The sequence below is a fragment of the Danio rerio genome, chromosome 7 (genome assembly GCF_049306965.1).
Source record: "Danio rerio strain Tuebingen ecotype United States chromosome 7, GRCz12tu, whole genome shotgun sequence".
NCBI classification, from domain to species: Eukaryota; Metazoa; Chordata; class Actinopteri; order Cypriniformes; family Danionidae; genus Danio; species Danio rerio.
The window spans coordinates 17,487,985-17,508,668 of NC_133182.1; the positions used below are offsets into that span (position 1 = coordinate 17,487,985).

Below are 20,684 nucleotides of genomic sequence, written 5' to 3' on the forward strand. Positions count from 1 at the left end.
GTGTGTTTGTGTTAGGTTTTAGTTTCTGTTAGAGTAGTCAATAAAGTTTAATTTTGTATAAAGAAAGGTGCCTGTGTATATTAATGAATCTAATGTCTTAAACTTTGATCTTGCTACCCTGCTCAAACTTTATGGGTTTTTATTTTGATAGCATTGCTGGACGATTCATTTGTTCGGATCTAAAGAGTCGATTCATTTGAAGCCCCGTTCAAATGAATCTTCCTCCAGCTAAGCTAGTCCGCTATATAATGGTCCAGAAAGGTACGCGAGCATTGAAATCTAAATCATAACTCGCAACATTATAACGGCGGGAAAGGCGCGAGAAGAATAACCTTGAGCTAATTTTTACAAAAATAATGGTGTAGATATGCGAGCACTTTAATCGACATTATAATTTGTTACAGATTATTTATGTAGATACGCGTGCAAGTTAATCTAGATTATTATTATAATTTGCTACATGTTTATTTGTGGAGAATAAACAAAGCATGAAATATGTCATTTTTACAAATAATAATAATAATTGTATCAAAAATTATATCATTATATCAATAATTATAGCAAAATACTGGAAATGAGTTTAAAACTCATCAACGTGATTGGTAAGAATTATATTGCGATATATATTGATATTGAAATATATATAATTGATATATATAATTGATATTGCCCTAATTTAGATCTGTCTGCAGTTCATAGATAAGGCTTTCCTTTCTTGTACTTTAGTACTGAGGGAAAGTTGAGGTGTCACATGTTAGACTATGCAGACAGAGGTGTGAAAACTGAGACAAAGTTGATTCTCTAAACTGTGACTTTATAAGTGACATTTTCATTGAAAAACAAAGGAGATTTTAATCAAAATTAAATTTCTTTAGCATATGATATTACTGCTAAAACATAAAACTACATGTCTTAGTTTGTGATTTACAGAAGATTTGCTTAGAAGTATGTATTAGGAATATAAATTAACAATGTTTATTAGAATTTGTCTATGCCTGAGTGTCTCAATTTATTTTGCAGTCTGCTCAACGGATTTTGATGTTGTTTGGATAATGTACAAGTAGTTCAAGCTGGCTAAGATGTGAATGAAACGGTTACTATGTAACCCTCAAGAAGAGAAATAAAATGGGCCAATGAAATGCCAATGAATGGGTAGCACCAATGCACACAGCTAGCAGCAATCACAATCAGTTGTGAATAAGAATGCCAGCAAAGCATCACAAAGCAACGTTTCTTGCTGAAGAAGCCAAACTATAGCTGTCAGCTAAGATGCAATCACTGTGGCGAAGGAACATAGCATTTCCACCCATAGCATAGCAGTTCCCATCTGCCAATCATAACAGAAAAAGAGCTGCATAGAGTCGTAAGCTCTGAATGAGGTCACATATTGCAGTGCACAGGACACAGCAAAGAAAGATCCACTTTACTATCCCATTAGGCCACAGGAGATCATTTGTGAACAAAGAGAAGGGACACAACTGGCACTGGTAGGACGTGTGATACTAACAACATACCAGATGTAGAATCTGATTTTCATTTAGACTACCATATTACTTCATACTCTATGAATAAAAATTTCTGGATCATGAAGAACTCAGAAAGTATCTGATGTCAGACAAACTAATTTCCACTAGATCACTATATACAAAAACATTTAATCTAGCAAACTAAAAAGCCGTAAGAATTGTGAATAAACTGATGGCCCTCAAAATATTTTCTGCTATGAATATACAAGCATATTAAATATCAAAATAATGATGTAAGCCTCTAGTTTTAAAGAAAAAAAAATTCATCTTGATGTGTTTGTGTTTTAACACTTGAATGCAAATGGGGTTAACTAAGAATACAAAGAAAACAGATTAGTGCCTTTTCAAGATCAGACAGACACTCAACTTCATGCTCAGCCAACAACAAATATCCTTATTTAAGATGTAAAGATATCTTGCAAACTCAAAGACAGGAACTTTGAGGCTCTTGAGAGAGTTTCTATTGGTTATATTCATCTTATTTCCTGCTTTTTTCTGGTAAGCAACATTGTACTTTGAAGAACTGAAACAACATTGTGTAAAGGTTTGAGAGTGGACAGTTTAAGCTGCAATGTTTACGCTTTGTCTTAATATATGTGAAAGAGTAATGGAAAGATGTTTGTGTTAGAATGTTTTTTAGTCATTCTGATGTGGTACGTGGTGTGATAAAAGCATGAAAGTTAAGGTGAAACTGCATTAGAGTGTCAGTTGACTGAAGAAGGAGCTGATGAACACATGGTAAGGAAGGACACAATCATCTTCCTTGTTCGGCAGGTGTAAATGGATTGAAAGCTTGATTATTTGTTCTCTATTTTTCTAGGTGAATTCAAAGGATAGTTTTGGAAGACGACTGATAATGAGATATTACTTTTTTTTGTTGCTTTCCTCAACTATATGTAAATATCTAAATGTCTTATAAAATATTAATCAATCCAATTTAAACTATATAACAATTTCAACTTTTTTTTGCTTTGCAGTCTGCTCGACTGATTTTGATGTTGTTCAGGAAGATAATGTAAAAATAGTTGACGCTGACTGGGATGTGAACTTTACCTGCACATTCCCATGGTTAGTACAATCAACAAAAGCATGGTTTAAACAGGCGAATAATGGAAAATCCCTACAAATTGTGTCTTTATATGAAAGTCAAAAGCCAAGCTGGAATCACAACTTTGAGAAAACAAATCGTTTTAATGTTAACAAAGGAGATTTTTATTTTAATTTGACAATTGTAAAGACAAAGCCGTCAGACTCTGCAACATATTACTGTGTAGTTTCATCATATCAGGCCACTGGAATGGGTTCAGGAACTCGTTTACTTGTCAGAGGTAAGTTATGTCTATTATTTTCGGGCTGTTTGCTTTGTGGTAGCTAATTTTAATCCTGACCATTTCTTTATTTGTGAAGACGCAGCCACAGACAGAGACACAACTCTTCATCAGTCTTTAATAGACTCTGTTGATCCAGGAGATTTAGTGAATTTGCAGTGCAGCATCTTCACTGAGAGCTGTGCAGGAGATCACAGCATCTACTGGTTCAAGCAAAGCTCAGGAGACTCTGAAGGAGTGCTTTACACCAAAGGAGAGAGAAATGGCCGCTGTAAGAACAGCACTGAGTCTCAAACACAGAGTTGTGTCTACAGTCTCCACAAGAACAACATCAGTCGCTCTGATTCTGGCATTTACTACTGTGCTGTGGCCGCATGTGGAGAAATACTGTTTGGAAGAGGAACTCAGCTGAATATTAGAGGTAAGATGAAGATGAAACAAATATACGTGAAAAAAACATTTGATTCATAAACTATGACATGAAACGGAACTGACCAATGTACAAGAAGATATCTAAAGAACTATATCCAAATAAAAAGGAATATGTAGACAAATGGATAAATAATAGAATAAATGTAAAAATGTTATGAAAACTTGCATTCATATCTGAAGATGTGATACTAAACTCGTCAAGTAAAAATGTTTAGAAATTAAAATTAGTTTAAATTTTGTTACAGAAAGATGTGATTTTAATCCTGCTCTTCTTGCTTCTGGAATTACAAATATCGTATTTTTGGCCCTTGTTGTTTTTCTGGGAATCCAACTCTGTAGAAGTCAGATTAAAAGTAAGACTTTATGAATACAAATTCTTAATATAAAGCAATTGTAAAAATGTATAATAACACATGACTGCTATTTATAATAAACAGACTGTTTCTTGATTTTTTAAGCGTCCGCTGCTCAAGCAACTCAAGTAAGTACTTCACTATGTTGTTTATCAATTACAAGAACTTCTCAAACTTTTCTTAAAATCTTTTAGATTTGATGTTTATTAAGTCATATCACATATCACACTTCCTGAAGTTTCTTTTATAATTTCTCTTGATATTAGGATGAAGACCGCCTGAATTATGCAGCCATTACTTTTAGTAACACTAAAAGAGCCAGAGCAAAAGTCACACAAGATCAGTCTCTGTACGCACAGGTCAGATCACACCAGTAATATTCAGAGGTTTAGAGAAACTTCTATAATGCTGAAAAAGTAATCAAATGTCATTGCAAGATAAAAAGTATGGCCATATTGCAAGTATTTTATTATACTGTATTATTTGATTTTGTACTGTATATTTGCTGTTAGATATTTGAAATTGCTAAAAAAAAAAATGCTAAAGTGTGGGTTTTTGAGCCAATATTTGGAGAACAGTATTTGAAGATCATTGCATGAATGTTATTTGACACACTGTTGTGTTTTAGTGAAAACTTTGGAACACCAAACTATAAAGCTTTTCATTTTACAACATTCCTGTGTATTATCCTTTATTTGCACCCGCTAAATAAATAAATGTGCATTCTATAAGAAATAACTTAAAAAAAAAACAATAAGTGTTGTGTAATGATTTTTTCAGCACATTGTTAAACAGTTTAAATAACTAATTTCTAATAACTAGTTTATTTTGTCTTTGCCATTGTCACAATTTATTCTTTATTTCTTCTTCTTCTAAATATTATTATTATTATTATTATTATTATTATTATTATTATTATTATAAATATCTTCATTGTGTTGCTTTGGAGTTTGTTGATTTTTACTAATTGCTGTTTCTTTTCTTTGAGGCTGGCTCCGCCTTGCACCTGCCGCTAATTCGGCTTGTTGCCTTTATAAGTGGAAGCTGAGTGTGTGTCGGGGTGGCTCTTGTTTTGACTGACTGATCCTCCCGATCTTGTCTCTCTTGAGAGTATGACCCGTACTTGTTGAGAATCTCTACCTATCTTGCCCTGATTAAGGTCTGAGACTTCTGTGCGCGTCTTGTGCAGCCGCTGCTGAGAAGCCATGCTGGTGTTGTTGCCGTTTATTTGATCTATGCTTTATTTATACTTGATCTATGTTTTTTCTATGGTTTATGTTTTGTTATGTTTAAGTAATTGTTTTGACTGAGATATATTGTTTAATTAATGATTTATCTTTTTGCTGCCACCTTAAGTTGAGAGGACACTTTTCTGGTCTCTAAACAAATAGAGAATTGTATGCTTCTTAGTTCCGTGTCCTTTTATGTTGCTAACCCCTTTCCTAGACGAGCCTTAAAAAACTAAGAGGGGCTACAGCTTAAAAACATATCAGCAAATATATTTAGCTCTGTTTAGTTTACTGGTCTTTCAATGACTACAGTAAATTGGTGCATTCTAAACTTAATAATGATCAAAAGTAAGTGTCAGAATTGCTTAAAGCGATGGTCGTCATTACTGAATTGCATGTTAGTCAATGGTTAGCACTCAGTAAAATAAAAAAAAAGCATTCTTATTTAGCATATTTCTCAATTAAAATTTCATAAAAGATTATGCTGTATAGTTGACTCTTAACTAAAATATATCTTCTGTTTACAATTTCCCATAATTTAAAAGACTACAATACTAACGGTAAAGTTTTATGTCAGGATCAGCTTGAAAATGAAAGTGTAGTATTTTATCTGCAGAGCAATCACAACATCAGAAAACGTAAAAGCCAAATTTGAAATCAGTGTTTACTCTCCACACTTGGATAAATTTAGTGTTTTACATGTTTTCAAATAAACTCTGCTCTTTTAAATATTCATCAAACTCATGAAAAACGTTTTTTGTTAAAGTATTAAATCAGTTTTTTTTTAACATTATGACAAATCTGATATTTTTTTTTTTTAACCAATTTTACAAAAACATGTATAATTTCCCCACAACATACTGTATGGTCATGTGATGGCTCTCCACAAGACAATCAATACATGAAATAAAATGTTTAAAACACTACACTCGGAAAAGTTTTTACACATATACAGTACAACGTAAAAGGTTGGGGAATGGACCTTTTACGTTGTACTGTATATGTGTAAAAACTTTCAATCATACCTTGTAACTGTTCAATATTGAGGTAAGGCAGTGGCATGAATAAGAAACAAACATTATGGGCTTTATTTTAACGATCAAGGTGCAAAGTCTAAAGCGGAGGGTGCAAAAGCCTTAAGGGCATGCCCGAATCTTCTTTTGCTATTTTAAGGAGAGATAAATATGCTCTGCACCACGGTGCATGGTCTAACAGGGTTGAGCTTATTCACTTAATGAGTTCTGGGTGTTTTGACATTAAACCAATCAAAGTCTCATCTCCCATTCCCCTTAAGAGTCAGTTGCACCATGGCACATTTGCTATTAACATGGCAGATTTGTAAGTGGAATAACTGAATAAGAGACAAAATTTTAACAGAGCATCTGCAGCGCAAGGATAAAGAATGAGCCTCCAATCGGATTATTTACTTTCACTTTCTCTTTCTCTCTTTTGTGGATAAGAAAATGTGTTGTATGCACAGACATCCATTAGCCTACCTATTTAATTTTGTTCGTTAAGCGCAAAGATTTGTTTCAAAACTATTTCTAAATTCAGTCCTAATCTCCAACAAACGAATAAATGAACAATAATAACGTCAAAAAAGGTCAAAAAACTGAGTTATATCCAAATACACATGCTGCCCCATATGGTCCAAAACATGACAGGTGGGCAAATCTAAGCTTTTTTTAATAAAACAAATATAAATATGCATATAATAAATAATAATACTACTAATGATAACATTATACAAGAGCAAATTGTCATGAATAAACTGAAAAAAGCCCCCAGAGATGAAGGCATGGAGGCAGTGGTTTTTATATTTATGTAGAAAATAATTTTTGCAATATTTTATTCCTTTAATTATTTTTCATTTGTTAATATATTTGTGTATTGCTGTACATCCTGTGTGTTTTAAGCAATGTGTAAGCGAGACACAACTAAGACGCTCTGCGCTGCAGACATGTTTTTAGCTGGTAAATTGCATAGTATTTTAGCTCCTCAAAATAGCAAAGTGCCAACAATTCACCTTAACACACCTCTTTTCTAGACCAGAACACCCATGAGTCTATAAAAAAAGTGGCGGAAATGGATTTGCTATTTAAACAATGTGGCAGAAAACAGGAAAATTAAGGTTGCGTTGATCTGAAAATAGCAACAAGTCAGGGCAAACACGTCTTTCGCCTTATTGTGCTGGGTGCATGATAGGGTCCAAAAAGTTATGAAACCCTAAACAAAATTTTCTGAGATGTTAACAGATTAATGCATTTTGAATACAAATGAAGATAGCTTTAGCATGTATTAGATTAAATTTCAGAGCCCAACTGGTTATTTTTGAGCTTTACACCTAATTGCAATTTAAATGATTAATAAAATTTCAAACTATATCAGGGACGCACTAAATACTCGGCTAGCGAAACATTTGGCCAAGATTTTTTATCATCGAAACAACACGGCCAAAACATATTGTTGTGATGTCGCAAACAGAAACCACGGCCAGCGTGTGCTTGTCTGAAGCAGCATGTCTGCCTTGTGTATATTATATCTATTCGGATCCTCTACACTTTATTGCAATTGTACTTCAATTATTACTTATACAGATAATTACTTAAATGTGAAAATATAGCAGTGCGCACGTGAAATATGTCGGCACCTAGCTCTCTGCAACTCGCACATGGTCACCCATGGTAGCTAAGCAGGGCTGCGCCCAATCAGTACCTTACATGCCAGACCACATGGGAAAGCTAGGCTGCTGGAAGTGGTGTTAGTGAGACCAGCAGGGGGCGCTCAACCTACAGTCTGTGTAGCTCCTAACACCCCAGTATATCGATGGGGACTCTATACTGCTCAATGAGTGCCATCTGAAACATTAAATCAAGGTCCTGACTCTCTGTGGTCGTTAAAAATGCCAGGATGTCCCTCGAAAAGAGTAAAGGGTTAAACAATATCATCCTTGACAAAATTGCCCACTGGCCTCTGTCCATCATGGCCTCCTAAAATACTCATATCATAATTGGCTTCATCACCATCTCTTTTCCACCAATCAGCTGGTGTATGGTGTGTGTGGTCTGATGCAATATGGCTGTACTGGTGGATGAGGTGATTTCCCCCAAAAATGTGTAAAGTGCTTTGAGTGTCCAGAAAAACCGCTATATAAGAAGGAATTATTATTATTATTATTAAATAATCCAGATCCCGTGGCTTCTCTGCATCTATCGTGAAGACTGACGCCCTTTCACACCGAACACACAAGCAGAGCTGAAGCAGTCTGCGCAGTGCATAGGGAGAGCAGAATCAGCGTGCAGGCATATGTCTTTTACACTGGCAGCGTCTAGAGCACGCACCTGATCGGCGGCTGTTGCACAGATCAGTCTATCTCTGTCTTTTCTATGTAGTTACTAATCAATCTATTTATAAATACACTTTTATTTTTACTTTTCATCTGCAACTTGTCTTTATTTTACAAATGATCTAGATCATAAAGAACTTTATTTTTCTCAAGCTCTATAAGAAGTGTTGTTCATTTATTTTCAGATGCACTCGCCTGTGATATCATGTAATGAAGGGTACTATCATACACCCGGCACAATGTGGTGCAAGGCGCGGCGCAATAGTCTTTTGCTAGTTTCAGCTTGGCGCAAGAATAATTTTGAAGCATTGCGCTACGCTGTTTAAATAGCAAATGCATTAGCTCTCATATGTGCACCCATAGGCGTTCTGGTCTAAAAAAAAAGCCGCTCTGAGGTGGACTGCTAGCGCATTGCAATTTTGAGAAACTAAAATAGATTTTTCATTAGACCAAAACAAACCCGGTCTAAACTCCAGCGCAGAGTTGCGCCTCGCTTACACACTGCTTAATAAGCAAAAGAGAGCAATAGGCAAATATCTTTACACATGAAAAGATTTAAATATTAAGGATATATATAGGATATAATAAGAATAGATATAGAATATAAATATAAAGGATTAAAATATTACAAAACATATTATTTTCTAGCCTACATTAATATGAAAAATCACTGCTTTTATGTCTTCATCTCGGCAGGCTTTTTCAGTTAATTTATAACAATTTGTTTTTGATTAATGTTATTATTATTAGCAGTATTATTTATTATATCCATATTTATATTTGTTTTATTAAAAACAAGCTTAGATTTGCCCACCTGTCAGGTTTTAGACCATATGGGGCACAGCATGTGTTTTAGGATATAACTCAGGTTTTTGAGCACACTTTGTTATTATTGTTCATTTATTCGTTTGCTGAAAATTAGAACTGAATTTAGAAATAGTTTTGAAACAAATATTTGCGCTTAACAAACGCAATTAATTATTTATAGGCTAATTGATGTCTGTGCAAAAAGGTTTCCCTATCCAAGAGCGAAAGTGAAAGTGATCCATTATCTCTAATTCTCACGCAGTAGATGCTCTGTTTAATAGTTTTCTTTTTAAAAAAACTGTTAACTGTTTGCTAGTGAAATGCTCAGTTTTTCCACTTAGACTTTATGTCCTGTAAATAGCGAATGCGCTTATGGTGCGACACTGCTGGCTCTTAAAGGGAATGGGAGATGAGACTCTAATTGGTTTATTCTCAAAGCACACCTATAACTCATTAAGAAGATAAACTCAACCCTTTTAGACTATGCGCCACGGCGCAAAGCGGATTTTCCAGTCCTTAAATTAGCAAAAATGTGTTCTGACACGCCCTGAAAGCGTTTGCGCCCTGCGAATAGACCGTCAAAATAGAGCCCTTTGTCTTTTGATTGTCAGCATGATGTATACCTAGTTATAGTATTTTTACAATATAGTTATAATGATGTTTATAATGAAACTACTGTTCATCTGTTCAACTACTGTTTTTGCCACAGCCATGTCACCCTGCAGCCCAAGACCGGTTACTCACTGAAGCTAAGCAGGGCTGAGCCTGGTCAGTACCTGGATGGGAGACCACTAGGGAACACTAGGTTGCTGTTGGAAGTGGTGTTAGTGAGGCCAGCAGGGGGCGCTCAACCTGTGGTCTACGTGAGTCCTAATGCCCCAGTAAAAATGAAGGGGACACTACACTGTCAGTGGGCGCCGTCTTTCGGATGAGACGTTAAACCGAGGTCCGAACTCTCTGTGGTCATTAAAAATCCCATGGCACTTCTCGTGAAAGAGCAGGGGTGTAACCCCGGTGTCCTGGCCAAAGTCCCTCTATCGGCCCATACAATCATGGCCTCCCAATCATCCCCTTCCACCGAATTGGCTCCATCACTGTCTCTCCACTCCACCAATAGCTGGTGTGTGGTGAGCGCACTGGCGCCGTTGTCCTGTGGCTGCCGTCGCATCATCCAAGTGGATGCTGCACACTGGTGGTGGTGTGGATAGAACCCCCCCCTCATAATTGTGAAGCGCTTTGGGTGTATGGCCATACACAATAAATGCGCTAAATAAGTACACATTACATTACATTACATCTCAAGCAAAACTGAAACAATTTTTTGATTTGGTTTTGTAGTTAGGGCCTAGAACAATTATCTGTTGCAGTTTATTAAGTTCATTTCATTGACTATTTAAAAATCTGTGGATATTATTGATGCATTTATTGGGTAAAATTGCTACTTTGTACTGTCATTCAATGTGTTTTTGTTCATTATCAATGCACTGTCACTTTAATTGCGCGCAAACAGAGCAGCAAAAATAGACCCAAAATAGAAATTTTTATGGCACTGCTCTTCTCATGCTCCGTGCTGCTTTTACGTGCACTAAAGCTCTAATCTGTTAACATAGACAACTATTCTGTTCTTAGTCAGGCTACTATACATATTATTTTTTTATTTCTGCTAGATACTTTTTAAATTTGACAAAATGTGGACAGGCCGACAGAGGATGACAGGTGATGTGATCTGCATGTTTCACATTTGCAAACATATGTATGAACAAAAGACCTTCATGAATTTGATTCTCAGAATATTGAGAATAGTGTACCACTATTTAATCACAAGGAAAGATAATTTTTAAAAATAATTTAATAATATATAAACTGTACAGTAATACTAATTATATTTATTTCTCATTCTGAACTTCTAAAACGTGAAACTACAAATGTGGCACCTTTCCCGTTAAAATAAGATGAGACACTCTAAAATCTAAAAGCTGTCCGCTGATGTTTACTCCAGCGCCTCTGACTCTAAAATAACCAGTTTCTTCCTGTCTTTTTTAGCAGGAAATGATGCAACTCATCTCTGCCTTTTGACTTTAGTAAGAGCCACAGTCACATCCTCTCCTTTTAAGGACTGGGTCTGAATCTGAGGTTTAAGTCTTGGTCATAGTTATAAAGACAAAAATGACCATCACTCCCTCATAAATAATAAAAATAAGTCCAAAGAAAATGCATTTGGCTGTATACTGCACAAGTTTTTATAATTATGTGTTCTGTCAAGACTTTAATGATGTGATGCTGTGTATGTTTATAATTGAGAAACTCAAATGTCCTTTTTACATCAGATGGGTTTGAAATAAAGAATACGTTTGCTAAGATAAGTAATATTAAACATGGCATATTAAAGGCTTCTAAATCTGTTCTTCTGAATTAACATAGTTTCATAGCAACATTAGTTTACTGATTTTAAGATTTGTCAGGTTATGTTAGTTTGCATTATTGTCATCTCAATAATATCTCATTGAGATTATGCTCACAAAAGCTCTGTTAATCTGTCTGTTTATTTTTTTTTCTGCGTGAATATGTATGAACCTATGTTAGATAATTTTTCCAATGCAAAAATTATTTATATCTCTGTCCTTGGTGCTGAATTGACAAATCTGTCTTATAGACTTTAGTTTAAGGTTGATTATCAAGTGTCTTTGTTAATAGTTAAGTGTTAATAGTTCTGTTAATAGTTGTGTGTCTGCAGGGCACACAAGGCTTTTTTTTCTAACAATGGAAGAATAGCTGAGGTTTCACATGTTGTGGTGTTGATGCAGCTAGAGGTGTGAAAACAGACACAGAGGTCATTCTCTGCAGGAACTAAAATGTGACATAAACTCACTATCATTTAAAGAGTGACATTTTCTTAAAATAAAAAAACATTTAAATTAAAATATAAATGTTTTTAGCATTAATGATATTCCTTTAAGGTTATATGAAATTCAAATTATCGTGCACTCTTAGTAGTTCTCATCTGTTTAAAATAAGTATTTCGTACTTGTTGTAAAATAAACAATATTGTAATTGCAATCTTTATTATGTCTTTATTTACCTTACAGTGATTATAAAAAAGTAATATTGCAAACTCGACCCCAACACCGCGTTGATTGGCTGCAGTCACAGAAGAGGTTTCAGGTCCCCTTTCAAAGTGGCCAATCAACTCTTAGAAAACAGAATAAATAAGATAAGTGCTTAAGCGTCTCATTTGTCCAAGTAGAGTTTGAAGTGTGGGGTAAACTGATCTCTATTACTTCATTCTGGTGTCAAGATTTAGTTTTTGGCTGATTTTTACAGGACAAATTAAAACTAAAGGATGTTTTTAAAGACGGTGATCATGAAGTATTATTTAATCTTTTTTTTCTGCTCAACAATAGGTATATGTTTTATATGCTTTAACAATTCAACAGCCTTTAGCACAATGTATTACTACACTTTTAATTTGCAGTTTGCTCCTCTGGTTTGGAAGTTGTTCAGGAGAATAATGTAAAAAAAAAAACTGCACCGGGAGAGAAGGTGAACCTTACATGTACATTTTCAAGGCTTGTGCAGGTGACAAAAGTATGGTTTAAACAAACAGCTGATAGACAATCCCTACAAATTGTGTCTTTGTATTTAAATGAAAACCCCATTTGGAGTAACATCTCTGAGAATCGTTTTGATGTTTTGAAAGGAGAAAGTTATTTTAATCTGACCATTTTAAAGACAAAGCAGTCAGACTCTGCAACATATTACTGTGTAATCTCAACATTTTACACCTTTGGAATGGGTTTAGGCACTCGTTTTATTGTCAGAGGTAAGGCTTTTATTTTTTATATTTATTCAGGGTTTTGGTGTGTGTAGAGGCTGATTTATTGTACTATTTATTTTCTGTGCTTGTGAAGACACAGCCACAGACAGAGACACAACTGTTCATCAGTCTTTGATAGACACTGTTGATCCAGGAGATTCAGTCAACTTGCAGTGCAGCATCTTCACTGAGAGCTGTGCAGGAGATCACAGCGTCTACTGGTTCAAGCAAAGCTCAGGACACTCTGAAGGAGTGCTTTAAACTAAAGGAGAGAGAAATGGCCGCTGTAAGAACAGCGCTGAGTCTCAAATGCAGAGCTGTGTCTACAGTCTCCACAAGACCAACATCAGTCGCTCTGATTCTGGCATTTACTACTGTGCTATGGCCGCATGTGGAGAAATACTGCTTGGAAGAGGAACCCAACTCAATACTAAAATTAAGTAAACACTAAAATGAAGGCGAAACACAAATATATGGTTATAATGCTAAAATGTTTAGTTTGATCTTTCCTCTTTGGAAAATAATTTAATTCATTTTAATTCATATACTACAACATGGTAATGATAGAAATTTGTCAGCCTATTTCTGTTTTCAATTCTGTTTAAATTTCTTACAGAAAGATGTTATTTTAATCCTGCTCTTCTTGCTTCTGGAATTTTAAATATCATAGTTTTGGCCCTTGTTGTTGTTCTGGGAATCAAACTCTGTAGAAGTCAGATTAAAAGTAAGACTTTATGAATACAATTAAGTTCTTAATATAAAGCAATTGTCAGATTTATTATAATAACATGATTGCTTTTTATAATAACTAGACTTTCTCTTAACTTTTTAAGCATCCGCTGCTCAAACAACTCAAGTAAGTACTTATCTGTGTTGCTTTATCAATTACATATTGAATACTAGAACTTCTCAAACTTTTACTTAAATTTTAAAGATTTGAACTCTATTAAATCATATCACATAGGTTCCCTCTTATAATTGAAGTTTCTTTTATATTTTCTCTTGATTTTAGGATGGAGACAGCCTGAATTACGCATCCATTGCTTTTAATCAAAAACCTCTGAACACTAAAAGAGCCAGAGCAAAAGTCACACAAGATCAATCTCTGTACGCACAGGTCAGATCACACCGGTAAAATTCAGAAGCTTAGAGAAACTTCGATACTACTAAAAAAGTCATCAAATGGCAATGCAAGATTAAAGTTATGGCCATTTTGTAAGTCTTTGTATGTTACTGTTACTATTTGATTTTGTACTGTATACATGTTGTTGGATATTTGAATTTGCTAAAAACAAAAATAAAAGTGTGGGTTTGTGTGTCAGTTGATATATTTAGGCACAATGCATGAACGTTATTGGACTGCATTGCTTTTTAGAATATCAAGCTATTGTTCATTTCATTTTACAAGTTTCAATGAAAAGCTTGTGTGTATTGTCACTCATTTGCATCTGCTAAATAAATGTACATTGAATATGCTTATTTTTATTATTATTCTTTTAATGTTTGCATGTGTATGTTATTTTGGAGTTTCAAAAATGATGATGAAAATTCCATTACCTTGTTTTTTATTCTTTAAACTCAAATGATAAATCCGTGTACACCTGCTATAACATATAGTTTATTAAGTTTATATATAGCATTTGGCACATAAAAAGCAATTGAATTACACTTTAATAATATCTCTAAGACATGGTTTCTGTAATTGTAGTTTCCGAATTTTAATGTCTTAACATGCCAGTGTACGTTCAAGTGTTTATTTTTATAGTATTGTTATATGATGTCATAAAAAAATATATATAGTGCATTCATTGTATTTTTGTGGTTATGTTTGAGAGGTTTAGACACACTCCCTGCTCTTGATCACTACTGTGCTGACTCGGGTTATATATGCAAATGATGATAGAATAATGATCAAGGAATTTTGGTTTCACATTTTTACTAGCAAAAGAAGTAATATTTATTTATTATCATTATTATTTAAGCTGGTGTTTATTTAGAGGATAATGATTTAAAAACGAAAGAAGAGAAAACAGAAATTGTTCAGATCTTCAAAGCAATTATAACATCCGAAGTCTCCACAAGGCCTAATGTCAAAACATGAAATAAAATAATGAGACAAAGTAACACCGTTCCAATGCAAAATATACGCAATAACACTTTATTTTGATGGTCCATTTGAGTATTAATAGACTGTCTGCTTAATATCTGTTGATAATGCTCTTTCAACAGACAGATAACTGACTCTAAGAAACTTTGCAAGTACATCTCAACTTACACTAACCCCAACCTAACAGTCTACTTATAACACATTTTTTGGCATGTAGATGCAATGTAACTTAAGTTCAACAAACGGACCATCAAAATAAAGTGTGACAAAAAATCCTGACTTACTACAGTCTGGAAACTGAGAGGGAAAAAAACTACATAAAACATACCAAAAAAAAAAAAAAAAAACCTGAACCTCTGTGAACAAACCAGGACCCGCCTCTTCTCTCCCCACCACAAGATAACTTTAAACTGAGTGTGCCTCATACAGGTGGGTGGGCTTGACAAACAACCTGTTTTCTACACTCTATCATCTCTCTGACACTTTAACCGACACTTTCACCAGTTTTGTACATTTGATAACAAAATTATTTTTAATGCCATATATTACACAAACAATAGCTGTTGTAAATTCACAAGACTAAAGTGCACATGAATATCATATCTACATAATACAAATAAAGATACAGCGAAGCCTGTACGCAGAGAGCTCATTTTTTTGCAGGTATATTTCACATTTTTAATTTAGAAGTACTATTAGGAAACCCACACTGGAGTGGCACTAGTTATGACTTGATTCTTAAGAACAAAAAGACAAACTCGTGACGTGCTTTGATCAGTTATGTACAGCATGTTGTACTGTATAATTGTTTTCAAAAAAAATATCAAGCGTGTTCCTTTTCAAGCCAGTCAAATCCATTCTGAGAGTTTTCAACAATTATGAAAAGAATGATAATCATGGACATTAACACCACAAATATGCAAACAATATCAAAAGGTGACATTTATAAATCTGTTGATCCCTGGATAAATTATGATCTGCGTAAACATGAAGCAAAATAACCCAGCATTACTTGAGATTTACTCTAGGTAATATAACGCAGGGTTAATTATTAGAGTGTAAAGCCGTTGTGAATACATGAAGCTTTGTCATTGTTTTATCATTACAGATATATGTTGTGTTGGATGAATGGAGCAATATGAATTTCTGTTCTGTGTGGATCACGCTGATGGTCTGAATTGCACTGCATTGAGCTACCAATACAATCCCTCCACGACTAGATCAGAGGAAAGAAACTTACAAGATACTTCTGTATGCACAATAAGTCAACAAATGTTGCATGAACTGACTGGTTTTGCTTATACAGTAGTATCTATTGAGACATTTTGTGTGAAAACTAATTCCCAGGTGATGTCACAATTATAAAATGTGCCAAAATTGTTTTTAAAACCTCTGTCCGTGGTACTGAAATAAGTCTTGAGTGAGATTATTTTGTCATCATAACTTCATTAATACTAAATCTATAGAAAAACTAATATGATTTTTTCAGAAAGATGGTCAGAATATTAATAAACTGCTGATGTATGTACAGACTCACACAAGCACTTGCAGTTTATACGTGCAATATAATGATTGCATTCATTTCTTTCACTACTTTTTTCAATTTCTAACTTTTTCCTCAAAGTTTTCTGACATCTGGGTAGACAGTTGCTGTGGTGTTGGCCATTTCAAACAGTTTATTACTGATTGTCTTCATATATCTTGGGCACAGGGTTGTACAAGTTTCAAAAGAAAATTGTTTGGAGTTACATAAACTTAAAATTGACTGGTTTGTTGTAAATGTCGGAAGTTTGTCGGTAGTTGTGAATCATCTGCATATTAAATATTTTTTACTTTTTAGTTAATTTAAGAGATTGATCAATCATATTGTGATTCATCATTAGACTGCTTTATGTTTTTCTAAAGAGAGCTTCCATATTTAAGAGGTGAAGCCCAGTATTATTAATAAGTGGCTCATAAGACCCCTCTAGTGGAGAAACTCTGCATAAAAACTCAACAATGAGACCATAAATAGTGAGGCCTGCAGCATAATAGACAGCATTCAAAAATAACACAATAAATAAAACAGACTTTGAAATATATTACGGGTAAAGTCTGCATTTTATTTTCTGAATGCGTCAATTTTCCTAACTAAAAACATAAGCACATCTGCTTAAAAGTACAGTATATACCGTATGCAGCAACTTAAAAAATAGCACATATGTCTCGTTAAATGCATATCATAACCAGTTAGTTCAGCTGAGTGAATAGGGTTTTGTTTATGATGCAAGAGTAAACTGTTAAAATTCAGTATGTCACCAAGCAGTAATTTATTTGACTAGTGAGTGGTGTGTGTGGGTGTGTGTGATGTTGACTCAGAGAGAGGTGTGAACACACTAGCTGGTCAGTCTTGTGGTTGGAAAATTCTTAAACCGCACTGTGCATGCAAAAGCACAAAGGTGCACAAACACATCTGAGCATAAAACTTGAAGTGTCTATTTAATCTGTTAACAAACAGGCAAAACACTGCATATAAATTAGAGCATGCAATTAATAAAACATAAGAACTACACAATTCTGCAAATCAAAATATTTTCATTCATTTAAATCACCTGAAAATAATAAAAAGTCATAATATAACATAAGGAGAGACTTTTCTCCTTATATTATATTTTCTCCTTATAATATTCATAATTTAATGATTTGAGTCTGTCGAGTGCTGTTAGTAATGTCCAATACTGTATGTTTGAGAAATGTTTATCCGCTGCAGTTCACCACATCAGTTCTCAGTCTGTACTGAGCAGCTTCTTCCTGTCAGTCAGTCTACAGGAAATGATCTATTTTGTTTCTGCCTTCTGATTTGTTGGTCTCAAGTTCTGACAAATGTCGACTGAGGAGATGTCTGTCTTTTGTTTTTGTTTGTTTATTTTCTGGTGTTTTTTTTTTTTTTTTTGTAGAATTAACCTAAGGCACAACAATGATATCATAACATTCCAGTGTCATAACATAATCCAATGTAAACTATAAATTATGCAACTTTTTCCACCCCCACCACCTGCCAATTATACATTTTTAAAATTATACATTTTTATATTTTAATTTTATTCTGCCATCTAAATGTGCCAGAATATGGGGGGGGGGGGGGGGGGGTCTTGGCTTGGTACTGAATTTCTTTTCCCAATCTAAATGATACTTCACCCAAATATTTGTAGCTATTTGCCTCTCTGTAAGAAAATCTTTTTTTTGCCTCTCTGAAAGGAAATCATTGTGCACAGGCAATAATAAACTGCATATATTAGGTTGTTTATTAATGCTTTAATACCACAGTATTAATTACAGTATGTAACTTGAATTAAGTCGAAAATCAAATTAAAATAACATGAAAATGTGCAAACACTGTACACTTAGCAATTATTACAGTATGCCACCAAACATGAATCTCTATCTCTTCAGTGTATGTGCCTAATTGGTCCAGAGTGTTAACTAATTATGCAAATTAGAAAATATGATGACCTGGTTAATGACAGGTATACACGTTGTGTTCGTGCGTGCTTGTGTGCGTGTGAGCTACACTTGTGAAGGCTCAACTGCCCTACTGTACATACAGTAGATAATTATGATGACCTACTGATGACATTTCACTGCCCCTTACCAATTAAGAATGCTAATACATTGGCCAGAGGATGTTTTTATTAGTATCTAATAATTGACACTTGTTTCTGTGAGGGTTGGGTTTAGGGGTAGAGGTATAGTTAGGCCCATAGACAAAATCCTTAACCTGATAGAAAAACAATGGACGTCTATGCAGAGATGGAAGTAACAAAGTACGAATATTTACTGTACTAAAGTAGATTTTTCTGGTATCAGTACTTTACTCCACTACTTATTTTTCTGACAAATTTTTTACCTTTACTTCTTACTTTTTTTACACAAATATCTGTACTCTCTACTCCTTACATTTTTAAATAACGCTCGTTACATTCGTTTTCATGTGTTTGGTGGCGCAATCTATATTATTTTTTGTCATTGTGCAATAATGTGCGCTTTTGATGCAGTCAGTCTTTTTTTCCACATTGTGCGCCTACGTGCTGCAGTGCGTGGCCTTTTCCAGGCTATCGTGCACCGTACGTGGGCTAGTTTATGAAGATTACTTACAGAAAGGCGAGGAAGCCTACACAGATGTGACAGAGGAAGTTGGCCAATTTAACATGATTGATGCTGCCTTCTTTTACGCTAATAAGACACCTTTTACTTTTTCAGATCACAGGTAAACAAGAGACACATTTCAGTTCAAAAACATGCCATTTAAATGCTTATGCCTTCTGTCCACCTCCGATCATACTACACGCGCTTCTCTGGTCTTTCAATCTAAAGGCCCGTGCACACCAAGACGTTTTTTGCTCGCGTTTTCCATCAACGTTCAACACCTCGTGACTAAATAAAGGGCGTCAATGCGATCGTGCACACCAACATGCAAAAGCATCATTTAAAAAAAACGCCTCATGCTCATTTTTTTATTTTATTTAACATGCCGCGTTCAAACCTTGTCCACCAATCAAATCGGCACTTTTGTTCACGTGCATGGAGCTGCTGAAGTTACAGTAAACAGCACTTGGAGGCGCTCAAGCGCAAAACTGTCAATGCGAGCGCACATTAAAGTAGATGCCCAGAGGCGATATGAACGCTTAGCTGCTTATTGCTCTTGTGAACAATAATCATTTCTTCATCGCCTGAGCTGGAGCTGCTGCTTAAACCATTCATGCTTGTTTGAGTCACCAGTAACTTTAACAACAAGCATGTGAACTTCCTCTCTTCCACTTCTTCTGTTACAAGCGGGTGTCAGAAGCTTAAAGTTGTGTAGCACCATCTAGCGTCAAAGAGTGATTTTGCATACTCTTCAACTTAACGCCAGTGAAAAGCGCTTGGGTTTAAATACAGAAAAACGTCTCGTAAAACGCTGATGATAAACACAAACGAAAAGCGTGTGTGTAGGAGCCTTAATACCACAAAATATATTGTTTTTTTTTTGTAAAGATTTGCACGTTTAGTACTAAAACAATCAAATACTAAAAAAAATGCATGCATTGTGGTTTATTTCACTTATATCTGATAAGTTCATATTTCCTAAGACAGAATGTATGCTGTTTTTTTTTTTTTTTTCATTTTTTATTGACTATATGATTTTGCATATACCTGTTGGCCTATACTGTTGTCTTCAATTAATAATGTTTAACAAATATTTTGCACCAACAAAAGTAACTACTGGGCAATTTCTAAATAAAAATATATTGCCAAAGATGTTGTATTTATCATGTGAAAAAAAGATCATGCACATGTTTTGTAGGTTGTAGTCACGGCTGTATATGTTGCTTTAGCATAGAATAAATGCATTACAGTTTTTCTTAGTCACTTTTTTTATCACATTTCTCAGATCAGAACTGAAACCTATAAAAGCCAGTCTCCTGCTCAGAATCCTTAGTTCTTCTCTCAAAACTAAGTTTCTGTGTCAATGAACATGTCAGTGGCATCAGAATATGACTCAAATTACTTAAGTCATGTTGTCAATATTAGTGTACTCTGGAGGGCTGTGCTGATGTAAACATTGGCAATATATATATATATATATATATATATATATATATATATATATATATATATATATATATATATATATATATATATATTTTTTTTTTTTTTTTTTTTTTTTTTGGCAGTTTGTACTGTAATTAGTTGACAGATCATGTCCTTGTGATACAGAAAGGG

The 20,684-nt window shown here is 34.4% G+C and overlaps 2 protein-coding genes across 5 annotated transcripts in view; one reads left to right on the forward strand and one right to left on the reverse strand.

Moving 5' to 3' along the window:
- The window catches only part of nitr3d (novel immune-type receptor 3d), a 155,516-nt gene that overhangs the window by 64,716 nt on the left and 70,116 nt on the right, over positions 1 to 20,684 (reverse strand). The window lies entirely within an intron of this gene.
- nitr1d (novel immune-type receptor 1d) lies at positions 1,862 to 4,368 on the forward strand. 3 transcript variants are annotated; one of them, XM_073906096.1, is made up of 8 exons: positions 1,862 to 2,024; positions 2,155 to 2,264; positions 2,347 to 2,422; positions 2,504 to 2,854; positions 2,934 to 3,275; positions 3,532 to 3,639; positions 3,745 to 3,767; positions 3,906 to 4,368. In XM_073906096.1, the coding sequence occupies exons 2-8, from the start codon at positions 2,262 to 2,264 to the stop codon at positions 4,014 to 4,016; spliced, it is 1,014 nt and encodes a 337-aa protein (XP_073762197.1). In that variant the 5' UTR covers positions 1,862 to 2,024; positions 2,155 to 2,261; the 3' UTR covers positions 4,017 to 4,368.